This window comes from Dromaius novaehollandiae, chromosome 28, assembly GCF_036370855.1.
Source record: "Dromaius novaehollandiae isolate bDroNov1 chromosome 28, bDroNov1.hap1, whole genome shotgun sequence".
NCBI lineage: Eukaryota > Metazoa > Chordata > Aves > Casuariiformes > Dromaiidae > Dromaius > Dromaius novaehollandiae.
Window position 1 is genome coordinate 2,593,337 of NC_088125.1, and position 21,453 is coordinate 2,614,789.

At 47.0% G+C, this 21,453-nt stretch overlaps 1 protein-coding gene and 1 long non-coding RNA gene across 2 annotated transcripts; both read right to left on the reverse strand.

The window, feature by feature from the left end:
- Positions 1-1,142: 1,142 nt before the first annotated feature.
- SLC48A1 (solute carrier family 48 member 1) lies at positions 1,143-19,960 on the reverse strand. The gene is made up of 3 exons (XM_064498609.1): positions 19,755-19,960; positions 6,910-7,077; positions 1,143-4,141 (listed from the first exon to the last, which is right to left on the reverse strand). The coding sequence occupies exons 1-3, from the start codon at positions 19,891-19,893 to the stop codon at positions 4,005-4,007; spliced, it is 444 nt and encodes a 147-aa protein (XP_064354679.1). The 5' UTR covers positions 19,894-19,960; the 3' UTR covers positions 1,143-4,004.
- Positions 10,467-19,465, reverse strand: LOC135323821 (uncharacterized). Its single transcript, XR_010385365.1, has 2 exons — positions 17,665-19,465; positions 10,467-17,010 (listed from the first exon to the last, which is right to left on the reverse strand). It is a non-coding gene; the product is annotated as an uncharacterized LOC135323821 (long non-coding RNA).
- Positions 19,961-21,453: the final 1,493 nt, after the last annotated feature.

The window sequence follows — 21,453 nt, forward strand, 5'->3', positions numbered from 1 at the left end:
AATTAGTAAATGCTGACAGCAAGCTCTGGACAAGCTGCTGAGAGGATAAAAAGGACCATGAGAAGGCTAAAAGGGAACAGTTGAAACTGAGACTGCCTCATTTTAAACAGAAAAACAAGAAGTCCCAGAAAGGAAAGCAGTCCTTTAACTCGGCATCCTGTCCCCACATCATTTTTCACAGAAAGATGAAAATTCCCTTCCCCGCTATTTTACACACCCCCATGTCACACCACCAAATGCTTAGCCAAGGGCCTGCAACTTTCCAGCTCATTTCACTTCACCATAAGGTTAGCAGATGACCCCACTTGCTAAGAGAAGGATAGCATCACTTGTGGCCCTGCTACACTTCATTTCAAGATCTCCTTCCTACGTCTAACTCCATGGGTTGGCAATGCAACACGTACACGAGTGATGAGCAGAGTGTCACCTCTGCAGCTATGCTATATACTCTTTCCCACCCACCACAGTCTGCCATAAGAAAGCAAAAGCCCTGTATACAAAACCACCCCGTGCATCTTTCACAGGATCCCTGTGATCCACTGCTCAAAAATGATACTGCTCCTCTAAGAGTTTTAACTTTTGGGGGAGGTGGGGGTGCAGGAGATGGGGCTTCATGTTGCAGCAATCATTACAGGTGGCTGAGATTTGGGTTCTGCAGGCAGCGGTAGTGGCATGCCGGAGATGGGGAGGACAGCAGCATGGAAACTGGGAGCACTCCCATGACAGCAGATCACCCAGCCACCACTCCCTCCCTTCCTCAGGCAGTTGCAGGTGCAGACCATACACACGCTGTATTTCAAGTAGTAAGGGGCTGGAAACAACATCATTTGCTAAAAGATTCCTTTCTGCTGGAGTCCCAACATGCAAATGGATTTCATGGAAAAAGCACACTAGGCCTCACTATCTGTTGATCTAGATGTTAAGGCCACTGGTGAAGATGCAAGTTCAGCCCTCAGATGAAGGATACGGTATGACACAGAGTTAAGAAATCCCAGGGCTCCACATCACCCCAATAAGCACAATGCATTGCACAATTCACCCACGTCCCTCCCACACCAAAGAGCAACACTTCTTCAGGCTGTCATCCGGGAGGGAGAGACAGAATCGAACACCTTCGTAGGGACAATCACTGCGGACACTGGTTTGGTGAGAAAGGAAACTCTATTTCCGCTCTTACTGTGGTGTCACATACAAGTTACACAGTGTAGTTTAGTACAATGAGACACTGGGATACACGCAAATGAACCCCACTGTGAATTACATCATCCCGCTACAGGACCAAATCTTACACCAAGCGTGCAAACAAAGCATAACCAATGTAAAAATATATTATATATTTACATACACAATCTTTTAAAAAGCTGAGATGCAAGTATAAATTCCAGAGCTAAAACATGTTGAAGAGAAAACAGGGGTTAGATTAAGTGGGTTGTCTGTAGGCAAATTTATAGTCACAAAAATAAACTTTCAAAAAAATATGATATGACACATGCCCAAGCAAGGAGCCCCAACGTGCTGCTAGCAGATGCCAGTGGAGTTCAGAGAGGAGGGCTCTGCACTCGAATTTAGTGATAGAAAGGGACGAGATTTTGCTGTAAGGCAAGAGCAGAGCTCTACCAGCCTGAGACCAATGTTGCGATTTCTGCATCCCAAGCGCAGCACAGCCTGATTATCAGAGCTGGCGCCTGCACCTGGACAGCAAACGCGTGGACAGCATCATGTTGTGGAAACACAAGACAGGAGATGGCTTAGTGGAACTACCTATGCTAAAAACACTTGCGAACTCCCCAGCGGGTGCCACGGCTTTGGGCAGAGAAGCACGATCAGCTATTCCATCTCCTGTCAGGCATGCTGGCAGTCTGACGTCAGTGGTAAGGGAGATTTTAGTACTTAAAAGCCTGAGTATTAATCCTGTCAGTAAGTGCATTTCACACACGCGGCTTTTGTCTGGGTTTAGTGACTCCAGCAGGTCCCCTGTTGTTTCAGAAAACTTTTCTTGCCCCTGGCAAAAGCTGGCTGTGATCTCAGTTCATGCATTGACCCAGAAGATGTTCCTTGATCCAGGTAATTCACTTGAGAATCTTTCTACTCCACAACGTTATCAACAGACGTTGTCAAAGACTTCCAACACCCCCTCAAGAGCTCAGCTGAATTATTACGTGCTTGAATCACTCGCCTACCAAACCGAAATACAGACCAGGAAAGGCATGGATGGAGCCTTTAACAGTGTGGAAAGAGATTTAAGCACAGCTAAGTCAGGAAGGCAAGATGGGCAGAGCACACAGCTAGGACAAGATAACAGAAAGGACTAAGATACTCCTCAGTAGACAACTGCACAGAAAACAGAATGGCAGTTTTGTAGGGTACGGGAGAAAGCTGGGCCAACATCACTGGACGTAGGACCTTCCACTCGCACGTCACTCGGTCACAAAGCCCTGAGCGGGTCCGGTCACCTGCCCTCTGCCATGGTTTGCCAAAAAGGCACTTCAGGGAAGGCTCCAGCAGCACCTAGAGAAGTGGCAGGATAACTGCGCCCAACTGTGCAAGACACTGGCCTCAGTTCTGCCAGAGCAACAGCCCAAACCCCTCAGCTGTCCTGGTCTGAAAGCATGTACAGTTAACAGGGAAAGACAAATGCCTGAAGGTTTCAGGCTCTCCAGGGCAGTTGCTGGCAGGGAGCAAAACACAAGGATTAAAGAGGTTGTTAAATCCACTCAGACTTTAAGTTTGTCAGAGCAGCCCTGCGCACTGCTGAATTGCAGAGGGAAAGCTTCGCTGAGATCAGGAGAGAGACAAGCCAATAAAGCACAGCTGTTTACAGCACAGCAGCCATGAACATAAGACCTACCACCTCTTTATGCACTGTGTGAGAGCCCAGCAACTTAGGTATGGTATTATGCTGGTGACACTCTTGTACGAAGACTTGCTGGAAGTTGGCTATGAATGCTTTAAGTACCACGTCTCCCCTCCTCTCTCATCCCACTCACTGTTACAGGGAAGCTGAGCAAAGAAAAGGAAACACAGCACTACGATGAAGAGATTCCTTTGGAAGAATCACATTCATGCTTCTGAGGTTCAAATAAGCAAGCCCTTACCCCAGCACATCTTCCACCCAAATGCCTGACTACTTGCCACAAATTTCAGCATTAAATACTGTATTCATCACAGATTCACACAGAGTATCATATTAAGCACTGTATTAGATATTGTATTAAGTTTAAATGACCGTGCATTAGCAGCTAGCGTAATGCAACCCCGACAGGCTCAGCTAACGTTTGCCTCCAGCACTGGATTTGTCCATCAGCATTCTCCATCTCTGACAGAGCCCTGAGATGACTGATGCTTCTCTGCTGCTAGCCTGTCCCCTGGGGCTCAGAGTAACACATGGTCTGGACCACAGGAGAGAGTATTATTCTCAGCTGAATGTGTAAAAAGAAAATACTAAAAGATAGGGGGTACTGGCTGGAAGATACTTAAGAGACTTCCTACCACAAAAGAAGAGTCATCTCTCCCTTTCTCTGTGAGGAACAGAGCGGTGCAAGAGGAACTGACCTTCACCCAGTGGGGTTTTTTGCTACACACATCTGGGGCACCCACCTGGAGCAAGCTGGTGATTCATTCGCTAGGACAAAACATCCAGGTGCTGCATCTGCAAGGTACAAATTACAGCTTCTGCTGGGGACAGAGCTTCCTCCCCACCTCAAAGCTTCCCTGGGCTTTAGCAACAGGGCAACGCAAAGAGTGACTCTAGGCTTGCCGTGCAGATGGAGTCTTTCAACTCACCACCAGACACATGGACTCCCAGGAAAGTTACAGAAAGACTAGATTGACATAATTAGCCAAACTTTAAATGTTTGAATAAAAGCAATTAGGAAAAAACCCCTACTGCAGACAGACAAACCAAGCAGCACTGGGTGGGTTCCTGCTCCGCCTCTTGCATGTACCATGCCTTTGGGGGCCAATTCAAACGTTCAGCACCTTCGGACAGGGTTGAAGTCCAAGCATTAGAAGTCACTGAGGATACTGATGTCCGCAAACTCATTCCTGTACCGGTAAGCATACAAACTGAGCAGGAAGGCCCATTTCAAGGACATGAAACTCCAGACACAGGACAGGTAGTAGCTTCTGGGATCAGTCAGGGCTAGGAGAAAAAAAAAAATGGAACAGATACGTTAAAAATCCCTATTTATTCCTCATGCAGTCATCCAGAAAGAACCCACCTCAGCCTTTCTCGTTCAAAAGCAGACCTGAACTCCAGTGTCCAGTGTGTGGACCAAAGATTTCAGGGCAGGGCTAGCAGTTTCACTAAACTACAATATTTGGGCTTCATACACTGTTGTTTTTAATAGCTGTACTGAAGCAAAGATCCTCAAAACTTGGTTTCACACATACACCCAAAGTATTTCTGTCTTGTTCACCTCCTGTTTGGTGGTGTTCTCTGCATGGCTCAAGTCCTCTTTTGCTCTGCCAGGTCATAGCTGTCTCCTCTGCCCACTCCTCACTGCCACATGCACTACCAGTAATTGCAAGTGAAATGCAAGCTATACAGCTACACACAAAAGCAAACTCAATAGCGTGCACGTATCACAAAGAACAGCCTAAGAACAGATACATGGCATCACATCAAGGGCCAGACAGCAGGCCAGGCAGTAACCCACTGGAACACTGCCTAGTAACATCCCTGATATTTGCTATATTACAGACATCTATTTGCTGTGTGACAAACAAAATACACACCCAGCTAGAAGCAAGCTGTTGACAGCTTTATGGAGGTATATTCTTATCCTGCTAGTGAAAAAAAGGGAGTAGAGCCCAGGCTTAGGAATAAGGCACACACTGCTCAGAGTGCCTTGGAAGCTGGCATTTCTCATCAGTATTTCAGAAGAGCAGGCCATACCTTCCCAAGCCCTTCAGAAAAATAACTACAGTTATTTTAACTAAGCTCTCTTGCTTGGCCTCTTAAAAATGTTCTGGCACATCAGCTGCTGTACTCTTTCATAAGTTTATTTAGCAGCTATCAACCCTGCACAAACATCACAGAGCAGATTTCACCACGCAGCTGTAACTTCACTACCTGAAGTCTGCCATCTGCAAACCGTGCTCACAGACAAGGTCTTAAAAAGGCCTTATTTCCAGCTCTCTCAACTCATTTTGTACCATTTTCTCATCTCTGCTACAGGAGAGTATTTGGGTCACAGTCCACAGTAGGTCATTATCATCTTTAGAGAGGCAGATCAAGAGCTGTAAGGCCACACTGCCAGTCACTCCAAATTCTCCTTGCTTAGGGCCCAAAGGACGGAGTTTCTGTGAATTCCTGAATGGTAGAAATGGGACTCAAGAAAACAACCTCTATCTGTAGTTCTTGATCCCCTCATACCTCAGTTTACCACTACTCGCTTCTCCCTCCCCATAGCAAGGAGAAAGAAAACTGCATGTTTGGGGGAAAACAAAGGAAATCAATAAAACACATTCTCCTTCTATAAAGGATTTTACTGGTCATTGCATGATGTTTAATGTATAATATCGGTGCACTCATACTGCAGATCTTTGCTACAGGGCTGTGCTAACCACACATTGGTGAATATACATATGAACAGCCTCTCTTTAGAGACTCCTCTGAAAACTAACACATTTCTCTGTACCAATTACCATAGCGTCTCCCCTCAGGGATTATTTCAGAAGTCCTGTGGGTTAACTTCTGCTTTTCGAGTGCACGTCAGCAATATTCATGCTAATTTGCAACATTCAGTTTTCTTTTAGCAACATCAAAAACTTGAAAACACACTTATGTAACCTATTGTGTAAACCAATTTCATCTCCAACTACATGTTGCTTTTTCATAACTCAAAAACAAAGATAAATATTTATTTCAAGGATACGCAAAGCAATACTTACCCACTAAATCCTACTCATAAGTGCATCAATCCTAAAATTTCCATATGGAAGTAGCTGATGCAGATGTTCTACTTCACCCCCAAATTAGTGCTCTCCCTCCAAAACCTACATTCCCCCTCCCCAAATAAAATTCCCTAAAACCATTTTTTTTCCTTCATGTCTTCAAGAAAAGAGGTGATGGAAGATGGTTGGTTTTCTTTTTATATGTTTGTATTTGTAATGATTGCATATGACAGCTTTCATACTACCCCAGGAGGCTGAAGTACTCAAATCTCAACAGCAGGTATGTACTTAGGCCTAAGTGAAGGGCAGGTGATGGATCCTGGCCCAATTGGAGCTTGCCCACCACCATGGGAACAACAATAGGACTTTTCGGGATGAAAAGCCCAAATGCAGCAAGCAACAGAGACTGACAACTTCTGCAAGGAAAAAAAATTGCCAGTCTAATGGGAAATACTGGGAGTAATGACGTGATCCCTCCTTTGATGATGTTAAATATTAACAGCAGAACAACTTTATATGCTGACTAAGTTTAAAAGGCATTTTCACCCTGGTAATTAGTGTTTAGCTTTCAACAGCCTCACCCACCTGCTTTATGAGAGCCAGAGATGATGTTTATGAGCACGCCCCTTATTTGTCATAGAGGTAAGTAAATTCCAGTTCCAGTAGGAAACAAAACTGGAAACGTGGACTGCCCGCCAACATGACTAGCTCTATCAAAGCAACTATTAAATAAATACCTGAAGATGAGCACTGCCTCCAGGAAAGCAGGATGTTCAAGCAACAGAATTACTCTCATGTCATCAGGTTATCAGAGCAGACAAATGAAATGCAATGTCATTCTCCCCAGAAGTTTCCCAACACATCTCAAAAGGCCTATGAGGAGCACTCCTAGATCCATGTCCCTAATCTGCTTTGTGGACTAACTGCTTATTTGTTCCTTCAAATACAACCCCACTAACGCCAGCATTGCTAGTGATTTCTCCTAATTGCCCACCGCAACAAAATACTTACACTGGTGCTTGGTGATGGCCAGAACAAGGAATGTGCAGAATCCCACCACGGAGAGAGCTGAGAAGAGGATCCCGATGAAGAGGAAGAATCTCAGCCCTTTTAACCAGGTCCTCCAGTAATCCTGCACATACATCACATGCGTGATTAGGGCCCAGAGCGCCAGAACACCTGCTCAATTAGACAGCAAGGGGAATCAGTACCATGCATCACATTGCAACACAGAAAGGTGTCTAATAAATATACATCTCATTTTACGCCGATCAAAACATCAAGGAACACTAACGCTTCGTAGTCATGCCCTCTCAAAAGGTGTGGCAATATCGAATAAAAGACTATTTGCACCACCATCACTGTCTACAACCACCCCACACCCCCGCTTTTGGTCAGGCATTAAGATAAGGACTTTAATTACATGTTGTCACAGAAAGTACCCGAGTTAATGCATATTCAGTGTGGCGTTTATTTATGCCTTCACACAGCTTTCATGGCATTACACAGAGCAAGCCAAGCACTTCACGAGAATTACTTCATAAAGGCAGACAGCCCCTTCTACATATGGAGAAGACGAAGAGCCCTACTACATGACCACTAACTTTAGACACCCAAATGAAAATATACAGGAGCTTGTTTAGTACTCAGCATTTCTTTTAGCTTCAAGATACCACCAGTTAATACGATAACACGCGCATTTATGCAAATCCTCTCCAAACACTTCCAGTGGACCCAGAATCGGCCACTCGGGGTTTTAACACTGTCCAGAAATCACACAAGAAAAACTTTACGACAGAGGTGATGGTTTTCCAGGGTGGCTTTCTTCAGTAAGCTCTTTTCCTGCCAGCATTCACATCAAAGCTATTAACTTTCTCAACTAGCTGATAGCAACAAGCAAAACAGAAGTACTTGTAACACCACCATCCATTACACAATCCCCACTTATTTCCAGAGCAAATTTATTCAACACGCTAAAAAACCCAGAATTATAACCAGGGGGTAGAGGGAGGTGAAGGGGGACAAGCAGAGCAAGACAACACAGTTGCGCTAATTTACAATTGCACAAAGGTAAAAGAAAAATTCAGAGCTTGGATGGACAAGCTTAACTCGGCTATTACCCCGTTGCCACGAAGCCTTACTGTTCTCTTAGTTATCTGAGCTTTCAGAAAACTGGATTGCTAGTTCTACTTTTTTTTAGGTAATCTGGAAATATTCGGCTGGCCAAACTGCCACTGAGAGGATTTTAAACAAATGGCCCAATCTTTAGCACACATGAGCAAGAAAGCACCTGGAAGAAGAAAACAACATTACTGTCAAGCTGACCATCATTATCGAAGTAATACGACATTTTTGCTAGTACTTCTGAAAAAAAAGGGGTGCGGAATTTCAGTTCCCAGATGATTGATACATATAATTCACGCTTACGGCAAAGCACACTCACCAAGTGTATAAGATAGACTAAATCTCTGTATTTTTGGGTGCAGAACAGTCAAATTTGCTATGGCTTTAATAGGAACACCAAAAGGCACTTCCCTGGACTTAGGTGACTAATCCACAATCAAGTTTCAACTTTTTTTAAAAAAGGAGGGAAACGAGAAAGAAAGAGACAGGAAAGTATCCAAGTAACAGCTACAAACAGTTTCTGACACAGAAAAAAAAAGATGCATTTTTCCCTAATGTTGTTCTTAAACTTTGCTACCTTTTCACCAAACTTTAAAAGAAAAATGAGACACTCAACATAAGAAATATCAGTCCAAATGCTGAAAGTTTGCCAAAGTTTCTGCAGGTTGCCATAACCAAGGTTGCCTGACCTTCTCCATCACACAATCTCAACTACAAGCAACATAACCGCCTCCAATTATAGCATGCTATTCTCCCATTTCTCTGTTTAAGTTGCAACACAGGACTGAGTATGACTAAAGCTCCTTAAGTCGCTAACTCGACCTATAGTTAGAGCCAGTTTACAGACTTAAAACCTTGACTCATTCTGGCAGAGACCGCTGCGGCCCTTCTGAAATTTGAACCTCTCGTGGTGCAATTAACTGGCTTGTATTTCTCATTCCCTGCCACCTCCTTTCCAGATTTTATTTTAAGGGCAGTGGGGGGGGGGGGATGTGTGTGTGGGAGGAAAAAAAATAAAGAAAGGATGACACTGCTGCTAAAATACCGGGCTGCTTTATATGGTATCCAGCAACAACACAGATCTCCCTATGTGGCCACTTCTCAGCATCAAAGGAAGCTAAAACCTTGCCCGTTATCAAGAAAGATTTTAATATTAAATACTGCCACAAGACTTGCCAGAGCTTATTTGTTACAAGACACAGGCATTATGTACAAAGCTTCCCAAGACTTGAAAGAACACAGTGTGGCACAAAGCAAAACAGCTATGTCAAAGCTGATAGCTGAGCACAGCAGAGAGATCCAGCACAAACACGCTGGACTCGCTCTTCAATTCCCAAACGACTTCCAGCTCATTCCTGGCAGGCTTTCCGAACTCGCGGGCCACAGGGAGACTAACAGCGACGGATACACCACAGGTGCACGTCAAAGGAACCGGAGCAGATGGGAGAACCCTGGCGATGCCTCTTGGATGTCTTCGGATGGAGCGAAGCGAGTTAAAATAGCCTCTATAATGGCTCAGGGAAAAAAAAGTGGGGTGGGCAGACTTCACACCACGATTAACAGCAAAGGCAGAATCTGTTCATCACTTCCCCTTCATCAGGCGGGACGGGCAGTCCCTAATATTTATTTTAACCGACTCCAGGCACTCAGGATTTTAGTGCTGACAGTCTCATCACATCAGCTACCGATAATGCTTTTCCATGACCGATTCCGTGCAAGGTACCGTTACGTGCCCACACTGGAGATCACAAACCTGAGCTAGCCGGCAGAAGACACTTCTGAGCTCTGCAGACACAGCACTCTCATTGCATCGGCAAGGCTTTTTCAAAACCCTGACATGAGACTTGGTGGAAAAGCCTCAGCTTGCTAAGCACTTCTCGAATTTGTGCTACCTTTAAGCTCAGCGCTCTAGCAAGTCCAACCCACATTTAAACAAAACAAGAAATGGGGAACTTTGGCTTTACAACTGACAAAACACACGCCGAGCACATGCTTGCAGATGACTTGGCACAATTTATTTAAAACGCTGAGTCAAGCTGCTAATGTTTGCACATCCAAATTGCTGCTCATGCTTCGAAAGGTCTCCGTGGCAAGAACAGATGCAGCACATGAGCCATCACCTGATCTTCCTCTTCTGCTACCCCTGACCCTGCACTTTCCCCTGACCCTAAAGCCTGATGCAGCACCTTAAAGAAGCTATTTGGCAACTTTTTGCATTCGGTTAATCTCCGTATCTAGAATAACTGCTTCAAAGGTGACTAAGCAGAAAATCCTCAGTGACAATTTCACCATACGCAGCTTAGGACGGAGTGTGGACACACAGTGAGTGGTTATACACAGGGTTCACAAGCAGCTCAGCCAACATTTCAATTTGTTACCGGGTGGAAAGAAGTCTCCTCCGGTTCCGACACAAAGCACCACAAAACCCATCTTTTGGGGGGGGGTTTTTGTGCTAAAATGGCAGAAAACCACTCCAGCAAGTTAAATGAGCTCACAGAGCTATCAGAAACAGGTAGGATATGGAGAAGTGGGAACGGGACTTGCCCTTTCAATGGCGATAAGCAATCTGGTTTGCTCATCCTGAGCTTGTGAGAGCGTACTCGAAGCCCTTAAGCTCCAAATCACCGAGACAATATTCCATATTTGTACTGAAAATTGAGTGCTGGGCTCTGACCACTGGATGTCTGCTCAGATGCCCTCTAGGAACAAGGTCTGTCATATTCTTGTCTCCAAAGGAATCTGCTGTTCTGACATTTCCAAGACCTCAAGATAACAATGTCACGGACCTCCCAGTAAAGAAGAAGAAAAAACCTGTACTCTCCAGACTTTGCCAGTAATGCCAGAGGCTCAGCTTTGGCTCTCTCACCCTAAGGGAGAAGGGGTTGTGCCACTCTGGCATCTCATCTGTTCTCGCTGCCTGACTTCAAGACACTTTTCCAGGGCACTTCTAAAAAGCAAGAAGAAGAAAAAATCATCAACATCATCCCTTGGAGAAAACGCTCACAAGCACACTTGCTTTCCAGTCTTGGACAAATCAACACGTTATTAAAACATTTTAAATCTCAACATTATAGTAAATCCATTTGTTGACCTCATGGACAGTCCAATTTGAACAGCGTAAGGAGCCAAAGCACGCATGAGCGCGTGGGGCAAGCAAGGAATGAGTTTTCCACAAGTGGGCTTCAACTTGAAGCTGTTTCCAAAGAAAAGAATAATGCACATAAAAAGCAAGAGATGCAGCACTAATATCCAGAGATCGGGTAAGCACGTGATCATGACTTTTAATTTAATTAACTCCAGTTAGGCATTTTTCTCTCAGAGACCCAGACTCACACTAATCACACCTGTACGGAATCCAAGAACAGTAATAAAACAAAATTTAATCTTAGTGAAGCAAACGGGGCTTTTGTTAGCGTCAAACAGGTCTGGAACGGCCTCTCTCACTTCCACCTTAATTTCATTCTGCATCACCCAACACGGTCTCCCTAATTCAGTCTCCAAGTTGCAATCAAAAATGCCATCCCAAGCTCAAAAACCTACTTGTCTGCTTTTGCCAACGATATTACCTACTGCCATTGATTTCCACAGCGCAAATTAAAAGGCATCTCCATGGCAGAGATCTGATTTACAACTAAGATCTTCTCAGCCCAAAGTCACTTGTGGCCAGCATTAAGTAACTTGTTAGGCCCGGGCATGTCCTGGGTGCAAGTTTCTTAAGCCAAGTCTGTGCAAAACAAAGAAAATTGCAGGTCCAGCTGGGTAGAAGCTCCGCATCAACAGCAGTTTATCTATTTTCTGTCTGCTCAGGTCTGGAAGAAGTTCGGCTGTGCTACCACGGCACACGGCTTAACACACCACGCTCCACCTGGCTGGAGCCACCTCCTTGAGAAGTCCACTCAGCCACCTCCACACCGTGTTTCTAAGTCTATAGTGTTGACTGAGCTAACCAAATTAGCTCAAGTCCACCAGGAGCTCATTAGTTTGATGCCAGTGTTAAACATCCTGAACCCTGGAGCACCTTGGATAAATTTACACCTTGCCACCAGCACTGCTGCTTTGGGAGAGCTTATTAATTCAGGTACAATCACTGCTTGAGAAAACACCGACTACAAAGACATACCACAATAGCAAGGGAAGACTGAATGCTTCCTAAAGCAGGACATTCCAGGCATCAGAGCATTTTCAGGGCTCCCGATTTATTTGAAAGTGTAAAAAGGTTTCCAGATATCTACTATTTATTTACCAGTACTATACATTTGCCAAAGTTTGCAAACAAACTGCAGGAGATGCCGGCAGCAGAGATTAAATGCAAGACAGCCCAATCTGTCACCTCTTGCACTGTCTTTTCCAAAATCCAAGTCAATGAATAATCCCATTTTTGCTTACGCAAGGGTCCACTTTCATAGCACGTTACACATGGGAGCAATCTCCAGCTTCAGCAAGGATTCAGAAAGATCTTCCCTTCTTTCCTCTGCTTTCTCTTACATGCAACTCCCCCCGGTTTCCTCTGGGCACCCAAACCACACCAGCGCTGTTCAGAACTAGGTAACAACCGCAAAAGAAAATAAAACCATCTGTCCAAATCATGCCAAATGCACATGAATAGAAGTGGCACGCCAAACAGGGCGAAGCTGCATAACAGTAAGGCAAGGCAAACGAAACTCATCAGTTTATGAATCATTACAGGTCATCTCATTTCAGGAGAGCCTATTGCTAAATACAGTTTTCTTGCTAACCAAATAGAGGAAGATGTGTGTCTTTGCTAAAAACCTTCCTTTAAAGTAAATCCTTATCTACACACAGCAGTCAGCAGGCAAAAAAAACATTTTTAATAACTCCAGAGGGAAAACGTCCATGAATGCTGTAACAGAGTGTTTGATTCTGGTTTAATTCATCTCAAATCGGATTTGGGAAAAGAAATTTTACTCTTATTTACCAATATAAGTGTTGAGTGGAGCAAATTAGCTGTACCAGTTTACAGAGAAACTAAGAATATACGAGTATTTTTAGTTAATGTGAAATCCCTCACGTTTGGGGACTTGAGAGCAAAAAGCCATATGATAAAAGGCCCCAGCATCTCATACGGAAGTGATCTTTCTGTAGCAAGAACACGGCAGAACTGTTTTGCTCTTCCATTCCCAAAAGTACGTACAATTTTAACACCAAACCATCAGCTATACAACAAAACAGTTTTAGAGACAGTTTTTGCCAGAACAAGAAATAAAAGATATGTAATTTAAAGGAGAGGAGATGTGTGAAGAGTGCAGGAAGATTAACTGCAGGACCTTCCACGTTCAGTCTTTGTTTCACTTCAAGCTATTCCCAAAAATCCCCTCCTTCTCCAGGACCGCATCCATGTTCTCCCGTAGAAGTTGCACCTTGTGTTCGTACACAGAAGCAAAAGCAGAACCTCTACACGTAGCCCTCGAGTAGCAACCCACAGTGCCCACTTGCATCTCTCCTGCTTAACGTAACATCCAAAATTTTGCCCCCTTTGCAGAGAAACATTTGCCTTTGCAGATTTACCCCAACACATTTGGAACTACCTCAAACCAAAAGCCACTAAATAAAACACAGTCAAGGGATTTCTGACCTAGAGGAACAGGAAAGTTAGGTCTAGATCGAAAGATCGATTACCCAAAGGACACAAAAGCTTCAGGAAAAGGAAACCGGCTACCGAACAATCAAGAGTCCATCTGAAACAACAGTAACAGAAGCAGGTTTTTAAGCAGTAGTTAAGAGATATTTTGGCAAGACTTCATATTTAAAATACAAAAACTTGCAGCATACGCGTGCAAACTTTTGCAAAAATACATTTTTGCAACACGTGCAAAAAAAATTCTTCAAGGCAGGACAGCCCTCAGTCTGTAAACTTAATACCTGCTATAGAAAAATGTTAATATCTCTAAATATTTTGCTGCCCATGCTAAAGTCTCATGTACTTCAGCTTAAAGTAAATGAAGCCAATCTGCCCTCTTTGCAAAAAAAAGAAAAACAGAAACCATCAAATACAAAAGCTTTTCTCAGGCCCCCACTCATCACTGACCGATTCTCCGGTCCTGACAAAACAAGTTATGTTGTGGACAGGGAATAAGGCCACAGCTGCCTTCCCTGAGGTCACAGCAGCTCGGGGCCAACCATGCAAACCCATGTTTGTACAGTATAGTAGCACACTGTGTCCGACACTAATGGGTACTACAGATTCCAGGAAAAAAGAAAAAAACCCAACAAATGAGCAAACACATACACACAGAAACTCTTCTGCGAGGAGCATTCCTACTCCAGTCTTCTGAAACTCAAATACCGGTCGATGATGACAGACAAAGATGATAAAATACAAGATGATTTTTTTTTTCTCCAAAACCAGCTTGCATAATCCTGGAAAACATGAAGTCTACGGTACCCAGTGAGAAGCATTTCTTTAGAACACTTAAAAAATCCTCACATCATTTTCCAAACATCCAAGCAATCTTTTATATGCAATATTATTCTTGTTGGAGCATTAGTAATACCTACTCTAAAGGGAGCCTAAGCTTTGCCACCCTAAGGTCATTTCATCATTTATAAGTTTTGACAACTTTGCCCTCTCTGGTTGACATTCCAAAGGTTTCCCAGAAATGGGTTAAAGATTTTCTTCCGGGAGTTCAAGCCAAGATAGCTCGGCTTCAGCTGTTTTTGGAACAGGTTAAAAATGGGTTTTCTTTGAACAGCTCTTCTACCAAAATAGCTACGGATCAACACTGAAATATTTTGGGAAAGCAGTTCTCTAAGGAGAGGAGTCTTTGGAGTATTCTAGTGAAAACTGGCTTTCACTTGGCAAAATTTCTTTCTGGGCACATGCAATCAAGTCCTTCACTATTCTGGTACTTCTTGGTCCAGACTGGACCGCACATGGGCAAGAAGAAAACCTGGCATTTCAACTTGCTGTTCAGCACCAGGTCCATCTAATCAGGCATTTTTAATAGCAGGAAATAAAATTTATAGACTTCAGACACTTTGTGCCTCCACCATTCCCATTTAAGATGAAACCAACATTATGTTTGCCAGCACATCAACGACACTTATGAGGGATTCAGTCTTCCCATCAAAACTTAAACTATAATTAAGCACAAACTATGTGCACAGAGATAGGTTTTTCTGTATTTTCTTTTAGTGTGCTTTCCCTTCATTTTCTCCATGTCTTAAAAATGAGGGAATAAAGCAATCACGATCCAAACCTTAATCAAACAACGTGCAGTATTTTATATGCAAATCTAAGCATTTAAAGATGCTTTAGCCTGTAACTACTACTCCTTTTTTAATGTGGCATTCCAGCTCTGGATAGGGAAGCAATTTGCATAATTTAATATATGATGTCAATTTGCATAAATTAATGTAGTCAAGTTAGATTAGCTATCAGGGTCTTCAGAGAATCCCTAACTTTGCACGCAATATATACTGTATACAGCATAGGCTAGCTTCTACTTTCACTTATTGGACATTTAGAAAATGTTTTAAGTCTCTGAAAAGTGCTTTTCATGTTTCATCTTCTTTGCAGCTGTTTTAGTATCTGCTCCAAATTATATTCTCAAAGTACAAGCTCAATATTTTGCCAGAAATATCCGAGCAGCTTGGAAACAGCCAATAAAGTCGAGGGGGGGGGGAAGGGCAAAAAACTTTTTCTATTAAATTTAAAAAGATACATACACAAGAACATTAAAAGCCACTCAGGAAAAGGCTGGATATATCCTGAAAACATTTAATTGCTTTCTTCTCCTTTAAATTGCCTCAGGCAGAATGAAAACATCAGAGTTACTTTGCGATTCATGGCCTACTTCAAAAAAAAAAAATTAATTTAAGGCTGGGGGTGGAGGGGGAAGGTCAAACCTACAATCAAGCAGTAAATTATAAAAGCCACTGTGACTAGCTCAAAATGAAATGGCAAACCACTGAGACGGCCAGAATTAACTCAGGAATGACTTTCTCGGTCCTGTGATTAGTCTATTAAACTCGCTGTCCCTCGGGTTATTAGAAGTACCCTATTGGGATGTTTCTGCTTCAAATGAAGCCATGATATACGAGGTCTGTATCTTATTTAAGATTAGCTCAAAATTCTCAACTATGCATGCCCAGGGGCATATTTAAAGTTTTGAGGATTAGTGAGCTGATTTTACTGGATATTGTGTGTGTGGTTTATTATTATGTCAACTGGAAAGACCGGAAAGGTAGTTGCTCAGCATGCTTCTATTTTCGTAACTAAAGGTAATTGAAGGCTCTAGTTACAGACTTAGCGTTCGACTATTCTCCCCTACAAAGAATGCTAATAAAATAACCTAGAGGAAATAAATATCTACGTTTTTACTTTCGATTTTAAGGAATACACCAAAGCAAGGGAAAGGCAATAAAACCAGTCGTGGAAGACAGGTTTCTATGCAAAATGCATCAGGAAAGGTTATCTGAAAGTTAAGCAAAATGTGCATAAGCTGATTCCAAAGAGAAAGACGTAGGTTTCTGGTGCGACAGGAGTAAGCAGCGCTTCCTACAGAAGTTAAAACAGACAAGACTGTATAGGGGAGAAAAAGAATTTGGATAAACAGCCTAAAGCACGAGTCCCTGACAAACCAAAGGCGCATAAACCAGTTACAGCAGGCTGAAATCCATTTCACAAATACAGGCAAGGGACAAACGATGACAAACACACAGGAGGTGCTGGAAAACCAGAAAGACGGCTAAAACCAGATAAACATGTACAGACGCACACACACCGTGAAGAAGGCCGGCAGCAAAGCCTTGGCTTAAGCACATTAATGAGGAATTGCTGCAAAGCTGCCAAAGACACCAGCTAAACAACCTTCGCCTTCCTGCAAAAGACAGCGCAGCAAGCTCACCTCCAGCACAGCTTTTTGCCACCACCACGAGCTGCAACAGTGCACGTGCTGCACCCCGGCACTTGCAGCTGTGTCACAAATACGAGGTGAGAAGCCGTCGTTCTGTATATGTTATTCCGTACTAAATATGGAAAGATACAGCAGATTTATTGACAAGTAACTTTGCAGCGCCTACGCTTTGGAAAATTTCAGAAACTCGCCCACTTCCTTTCCTGCCCTTCTGTCCCAGTGCAAATAAGCACTAGCTAGCACGTTAAGATTTAAAAAAAAAGAAAGAAAAAAAAGAATGATTTAATGAAGTATGCCAGAAAAAAACAAGTGAAGGCCCTGATTACCCAAAACTTAAGCGGCCACAGTATCTAAACATAATGCAAGCCTCCTACACACCATGCTGTTTCCTTAGAGAAACCTTATTTCAGCAAGCAGTTTTAGTTTCTGTGCACAGAAAAAAAACAGGTGGTTTTTTTTTTCAGTCTGTAACTAAACAAGTACCCACTCAGCTGTGCCTATGCAAGCTCCAAATTGCAGCACACAAAACCTCTATTTGTAAAAGCTACACATTAACTGCGGGCCCAGCTTGACTCTATAATTTATCCGGCAGTAAGACAAATTTAAAAATTAAAAAAATAAAATAAAATTTAAAAGGTCCCCCCCATGCATTCATGAGGGGGTATCTACCTCCTCTTTCCTGGCCCTCTCCGTTGTGGGATAACGGCATTCAGGGATGGGAGCGCGGAAGAAAAATGTCATCCCAGAAATCTGGGCCATATTTCACCTGATGGGATAGAGAAGCGAAGCTGAAGGGCAGGAAAGAGCAGCCAAGAACTGAAGGCGACAGGAACCTCTCAAATCAGCTTTGTCACAACATCAAACCACACTTCAAGCCTTTCTCATTTCATCTTCTCAGGCTTTGTGATCCTACTCCAACATCACCTGCAACACACAAACACGCAGAGCCCAACCTAACGACCAACCTTGGTTTTTTTATTATTTTATTTTGTTTCTTGCCTACCTTGATTTCCTGATATCTTAAATAGCTTCAATTACCTGGTAAGTAATTAACCAGCATACAAACTTTCCTCTTCTCCCAGCAGACTGTAATCTAAATAACTTCAGCGTAAGAAGTATAGGACGGTTCCTCGCCCAGCTTTCTCACCAACCTCTTTCTAGAACGCGGGCTTAGAAATTGCTTCGTGAACACAGAGTGCAAATGCAGCATAAAATAAGATCATTTGTACTTTATTCTCTTTTCTGCTTCTGGGGGTGCTACGACAACAACACCCAACAAAATAAGATAACCGTGCTGGAATTACTCTGCTTAATTCCAATTCCAGACGGAATTAAAGCTTCTGGACTAAGGAAGAAGAGCAGAAAGAGGGAGAAGAAGCTGAAAGACAGCTGGCTAAGCTCTGAATATCCTGTACATCGCAGCTGAGCTCCAACTGTTCAGCACAGCAAATAAATACTAACAAAAACTGGAGTGTTTCGTGGCACTCATGCACGATCAGTAAGCCAGATTCTTTCCAAAGTTTAGCTTCACTTTCTACTCTTTCTCCGTGTGGTTACTCTTATCCAGCCAATCAAAATCCTACAGTTTCTGAGCTGAGAAATCAAAAATGAACTATGCTGTGATCCAACCAAAGCATTAGCTAAGATCCGCACAGCTAATCTAAATCTCACCGATTCCAGTGGAAAGCTAAGATGTATTTTGGGGCTTTTGGCCTGTACGACAAGTAGCTCTAATGCTCGTTTTGGAGCTGCATCTGCCACGGATGCTTTCTGCGGGTGCAAGTTGCAGGTTTCTTTCCTTTGAAAATACAAAGCACATGTAAACACAGGTTGCCAAGCCCAAATTCTACCAGCAAAGCGAAAGAAAGTTTCAGCTTTAAGTTAAAAAAAAAAAATTCTCTTTTCAGTGACCAGACCAGCTGGAATATAGGGTTTACCACAACAACCACAAGAAACTTAAGTCTCAAATTTTTTAGCAGTTTTCCCTTCAAAGTGTTATGAATTACACACCGTTCTCCACTAAAGCTGTTTCCCCAGAAACAGAGCGGCACATTAAGCTTTTCCACGCCTCGCTTCGAGAAGCGATCCCTACAGAGACACGGCGTTTGCAAAGCGACCTCGGCCGCCCCACACGCGAACAGGGGGTCTGCCAGAAGCCGCTGCCAAACGCTCCTAGGACGGAGGGGAACGACAGAGCGACTCAGCCCCACTAGCCGCGCGCTTAGGTGGGGCGACTTCCTTCTCACGGAGCGACAAACATCACCCCGCGGTGCGCACCGACTTCACGCATCCTGCAAACTGCCGGTTGACGCTACAAGCTCCATGTACGGCCCGACTGTAAGTTAAAATTCCCAGTTTTTAGGGAAAACCAGCCGCTTTGGAGCGCCAAAGACACCTCCAGGAGAGCCGGGCGCTCCGGAGTGGACGACGGGGGAAGAGTCGCCTGGCACGGATGGTCTCCAGGACGAGGCCCAAGCGAGGCTGTCGCTGCTGTCTGCACCCAGCTCGTCACCCGCTGTCCCATCACCCAGAGCTCTCCCGCCACCTCCCCCCGGTCCCTCAAGCCCAGACGCGTCACCTTCGCTGCCGGCCTCCAAATCCGGCCTTGTCCGGGCTCGGCAGCCCCCCGCCCGCAGCGCGGCCCTCGACGCCGGCCGGAGACCCCCACGCGAAGCCGCCCCCGGCCGGACCCGGCCTCCAGGGCCTGCCTGACCCGGCCTCCCGCCCCGCCACCCTTCAGCCGGCTCCCGGCAGCCCGCGGAGGCCCCCGCGGCGCTGCCCGCCCGAGGCCTGGCCGCCTCCCCCCGCCGCGGCCTCCGCCCGCCGCGGCCTCCGCTGCCCGCCGCCGCCGCGTACCCGAGAGCCCCCCCGCGGCGGCCGTGGCCGGCTGCCGGAAGGCGGGCGCCAGGCTCCAGGCGAAGAAGGCCGAGAAGCCCATGAGGGCGCCGGCCGCCGCGTAGGCCAGGCGCAGCGCCAGCGCCCGCCGCACCGCCATCAGCGCCCCGCCGCCGCCGCCGCCGCCGCGCAGCAACCCCGCCGCCGCGCCCCGCCCCCGCTGCCGCCGCGCCCCGCCCCCGCTGCCGCCGCGCCCCGCCCCCCGCTGCCGCCGCGCCCCGCCCCGCGCCAGCGCGCTCCCTGGCGGCCGGGGGGACTGAGCGCCGCGGCGCGGGGCGGGCGGGGGACCGCGGGGGGGACTCGGGATGCGGGGGGCACGAGGGGACTTAGGGGCATGGGAGGGCACGGGGGGGGGACGGTGGGCGTGGGGGGGCTCAGGGGACACGGGGACATGGGGGGGGTCTTCGGGCACGGGGGGCATGGGGGGACTCAGGGGAGACGGGGACATGGGGGGGTCTTCGGGCACGGGGGGGCATGGGGGGGACGGAGGGCGTGGGGGGGCTCAGGGGACACGGGGACATGGGGGGGTCTTCGGGCACGGGGGGGCATGGGGGGGACGGAGGGCGTGGGGGGGCTCAGGGGACACGGGGACATGGGGGGGTCTTCGGGCACGGGGGGGCATGGGGGGGACGGAGGGCGTGGGGGGGCTCAGGGGACACGGGGACATGGGGGGGTCTTCGGGCACGGGGGGGCATGGGGGGGACGGAGGGCGTGGGGGGGCTCAGGGGACACGGGGACATGGGGGGGTCTTCGGGCACGGGGGGGCATGGGGGGGACGGAGGGCGTGGGGGGGCTCAGGGGACACGGGGACATGGGGGGGTCTTCGGGCACGGGGGGGCATGGGGGGGACGGAGGGCGTGGGGGGGCTCAGGGGACACGGGGACATGGGTGGGACTTCGGGCACGGGGGGGCATGGGGGGGACGGAGGGCGTGGGGGGACTCAGGGGACATGTGGACATGGGTGGGACTTCGGGCACGGGGGGGCATGGGGGGGACGGAGGGCGTGGGGGGACTCAGGGGACACGGGGACATGGGGGGGTCTTCGGGCACGGGGGGGCATGGGGGGACGGAGGGCGTGGGGGGACTCAGGGGACACGGGGACATGGGGGGGACTCCGGGCACGGGGGGGCATGGGAGGACTCAGGGGCACGGGGGGAGGCACGGGGGGGGACGGAGGGCATGGGGGGACTCAGGGGACACGGGGACATGGGGGGGGACTTCGGGCACGGGGGGCATGGGGGGACTCAGGGGCACGGGGGGGCACGGGGGGGGACGGAGGGCGTGGGGGGACACGGGGACACGGGGACGACACGGGGACATGGGGGGGACTCCGGGCACGGGGGGCATGGGGGAGACTCGGGGCATGGGGGGGACTCGGGCACGGGGGACGTGGGGGGACTCAGGGGCACGGGAGGCATGGGGGACGTGCGGGGGCATGGGGGGACATGAGGGACACGGGGGGGATTCGGCACGAGGGGGCACGAGGGGACACGGGGGGGACTCGGGGCATGAGGGGGCACGGGGGACATGGGTGGACTCAGGTGACATGGGGGGGACTCGGGGCACGGGGGGCTCAGGGGACTTGGGGGGCCTCAGGGGCACGGGGGGGCATGGATGACGTGGGGGGGCACAAGGGGCTCAGAGGGACACGGGGGGACTC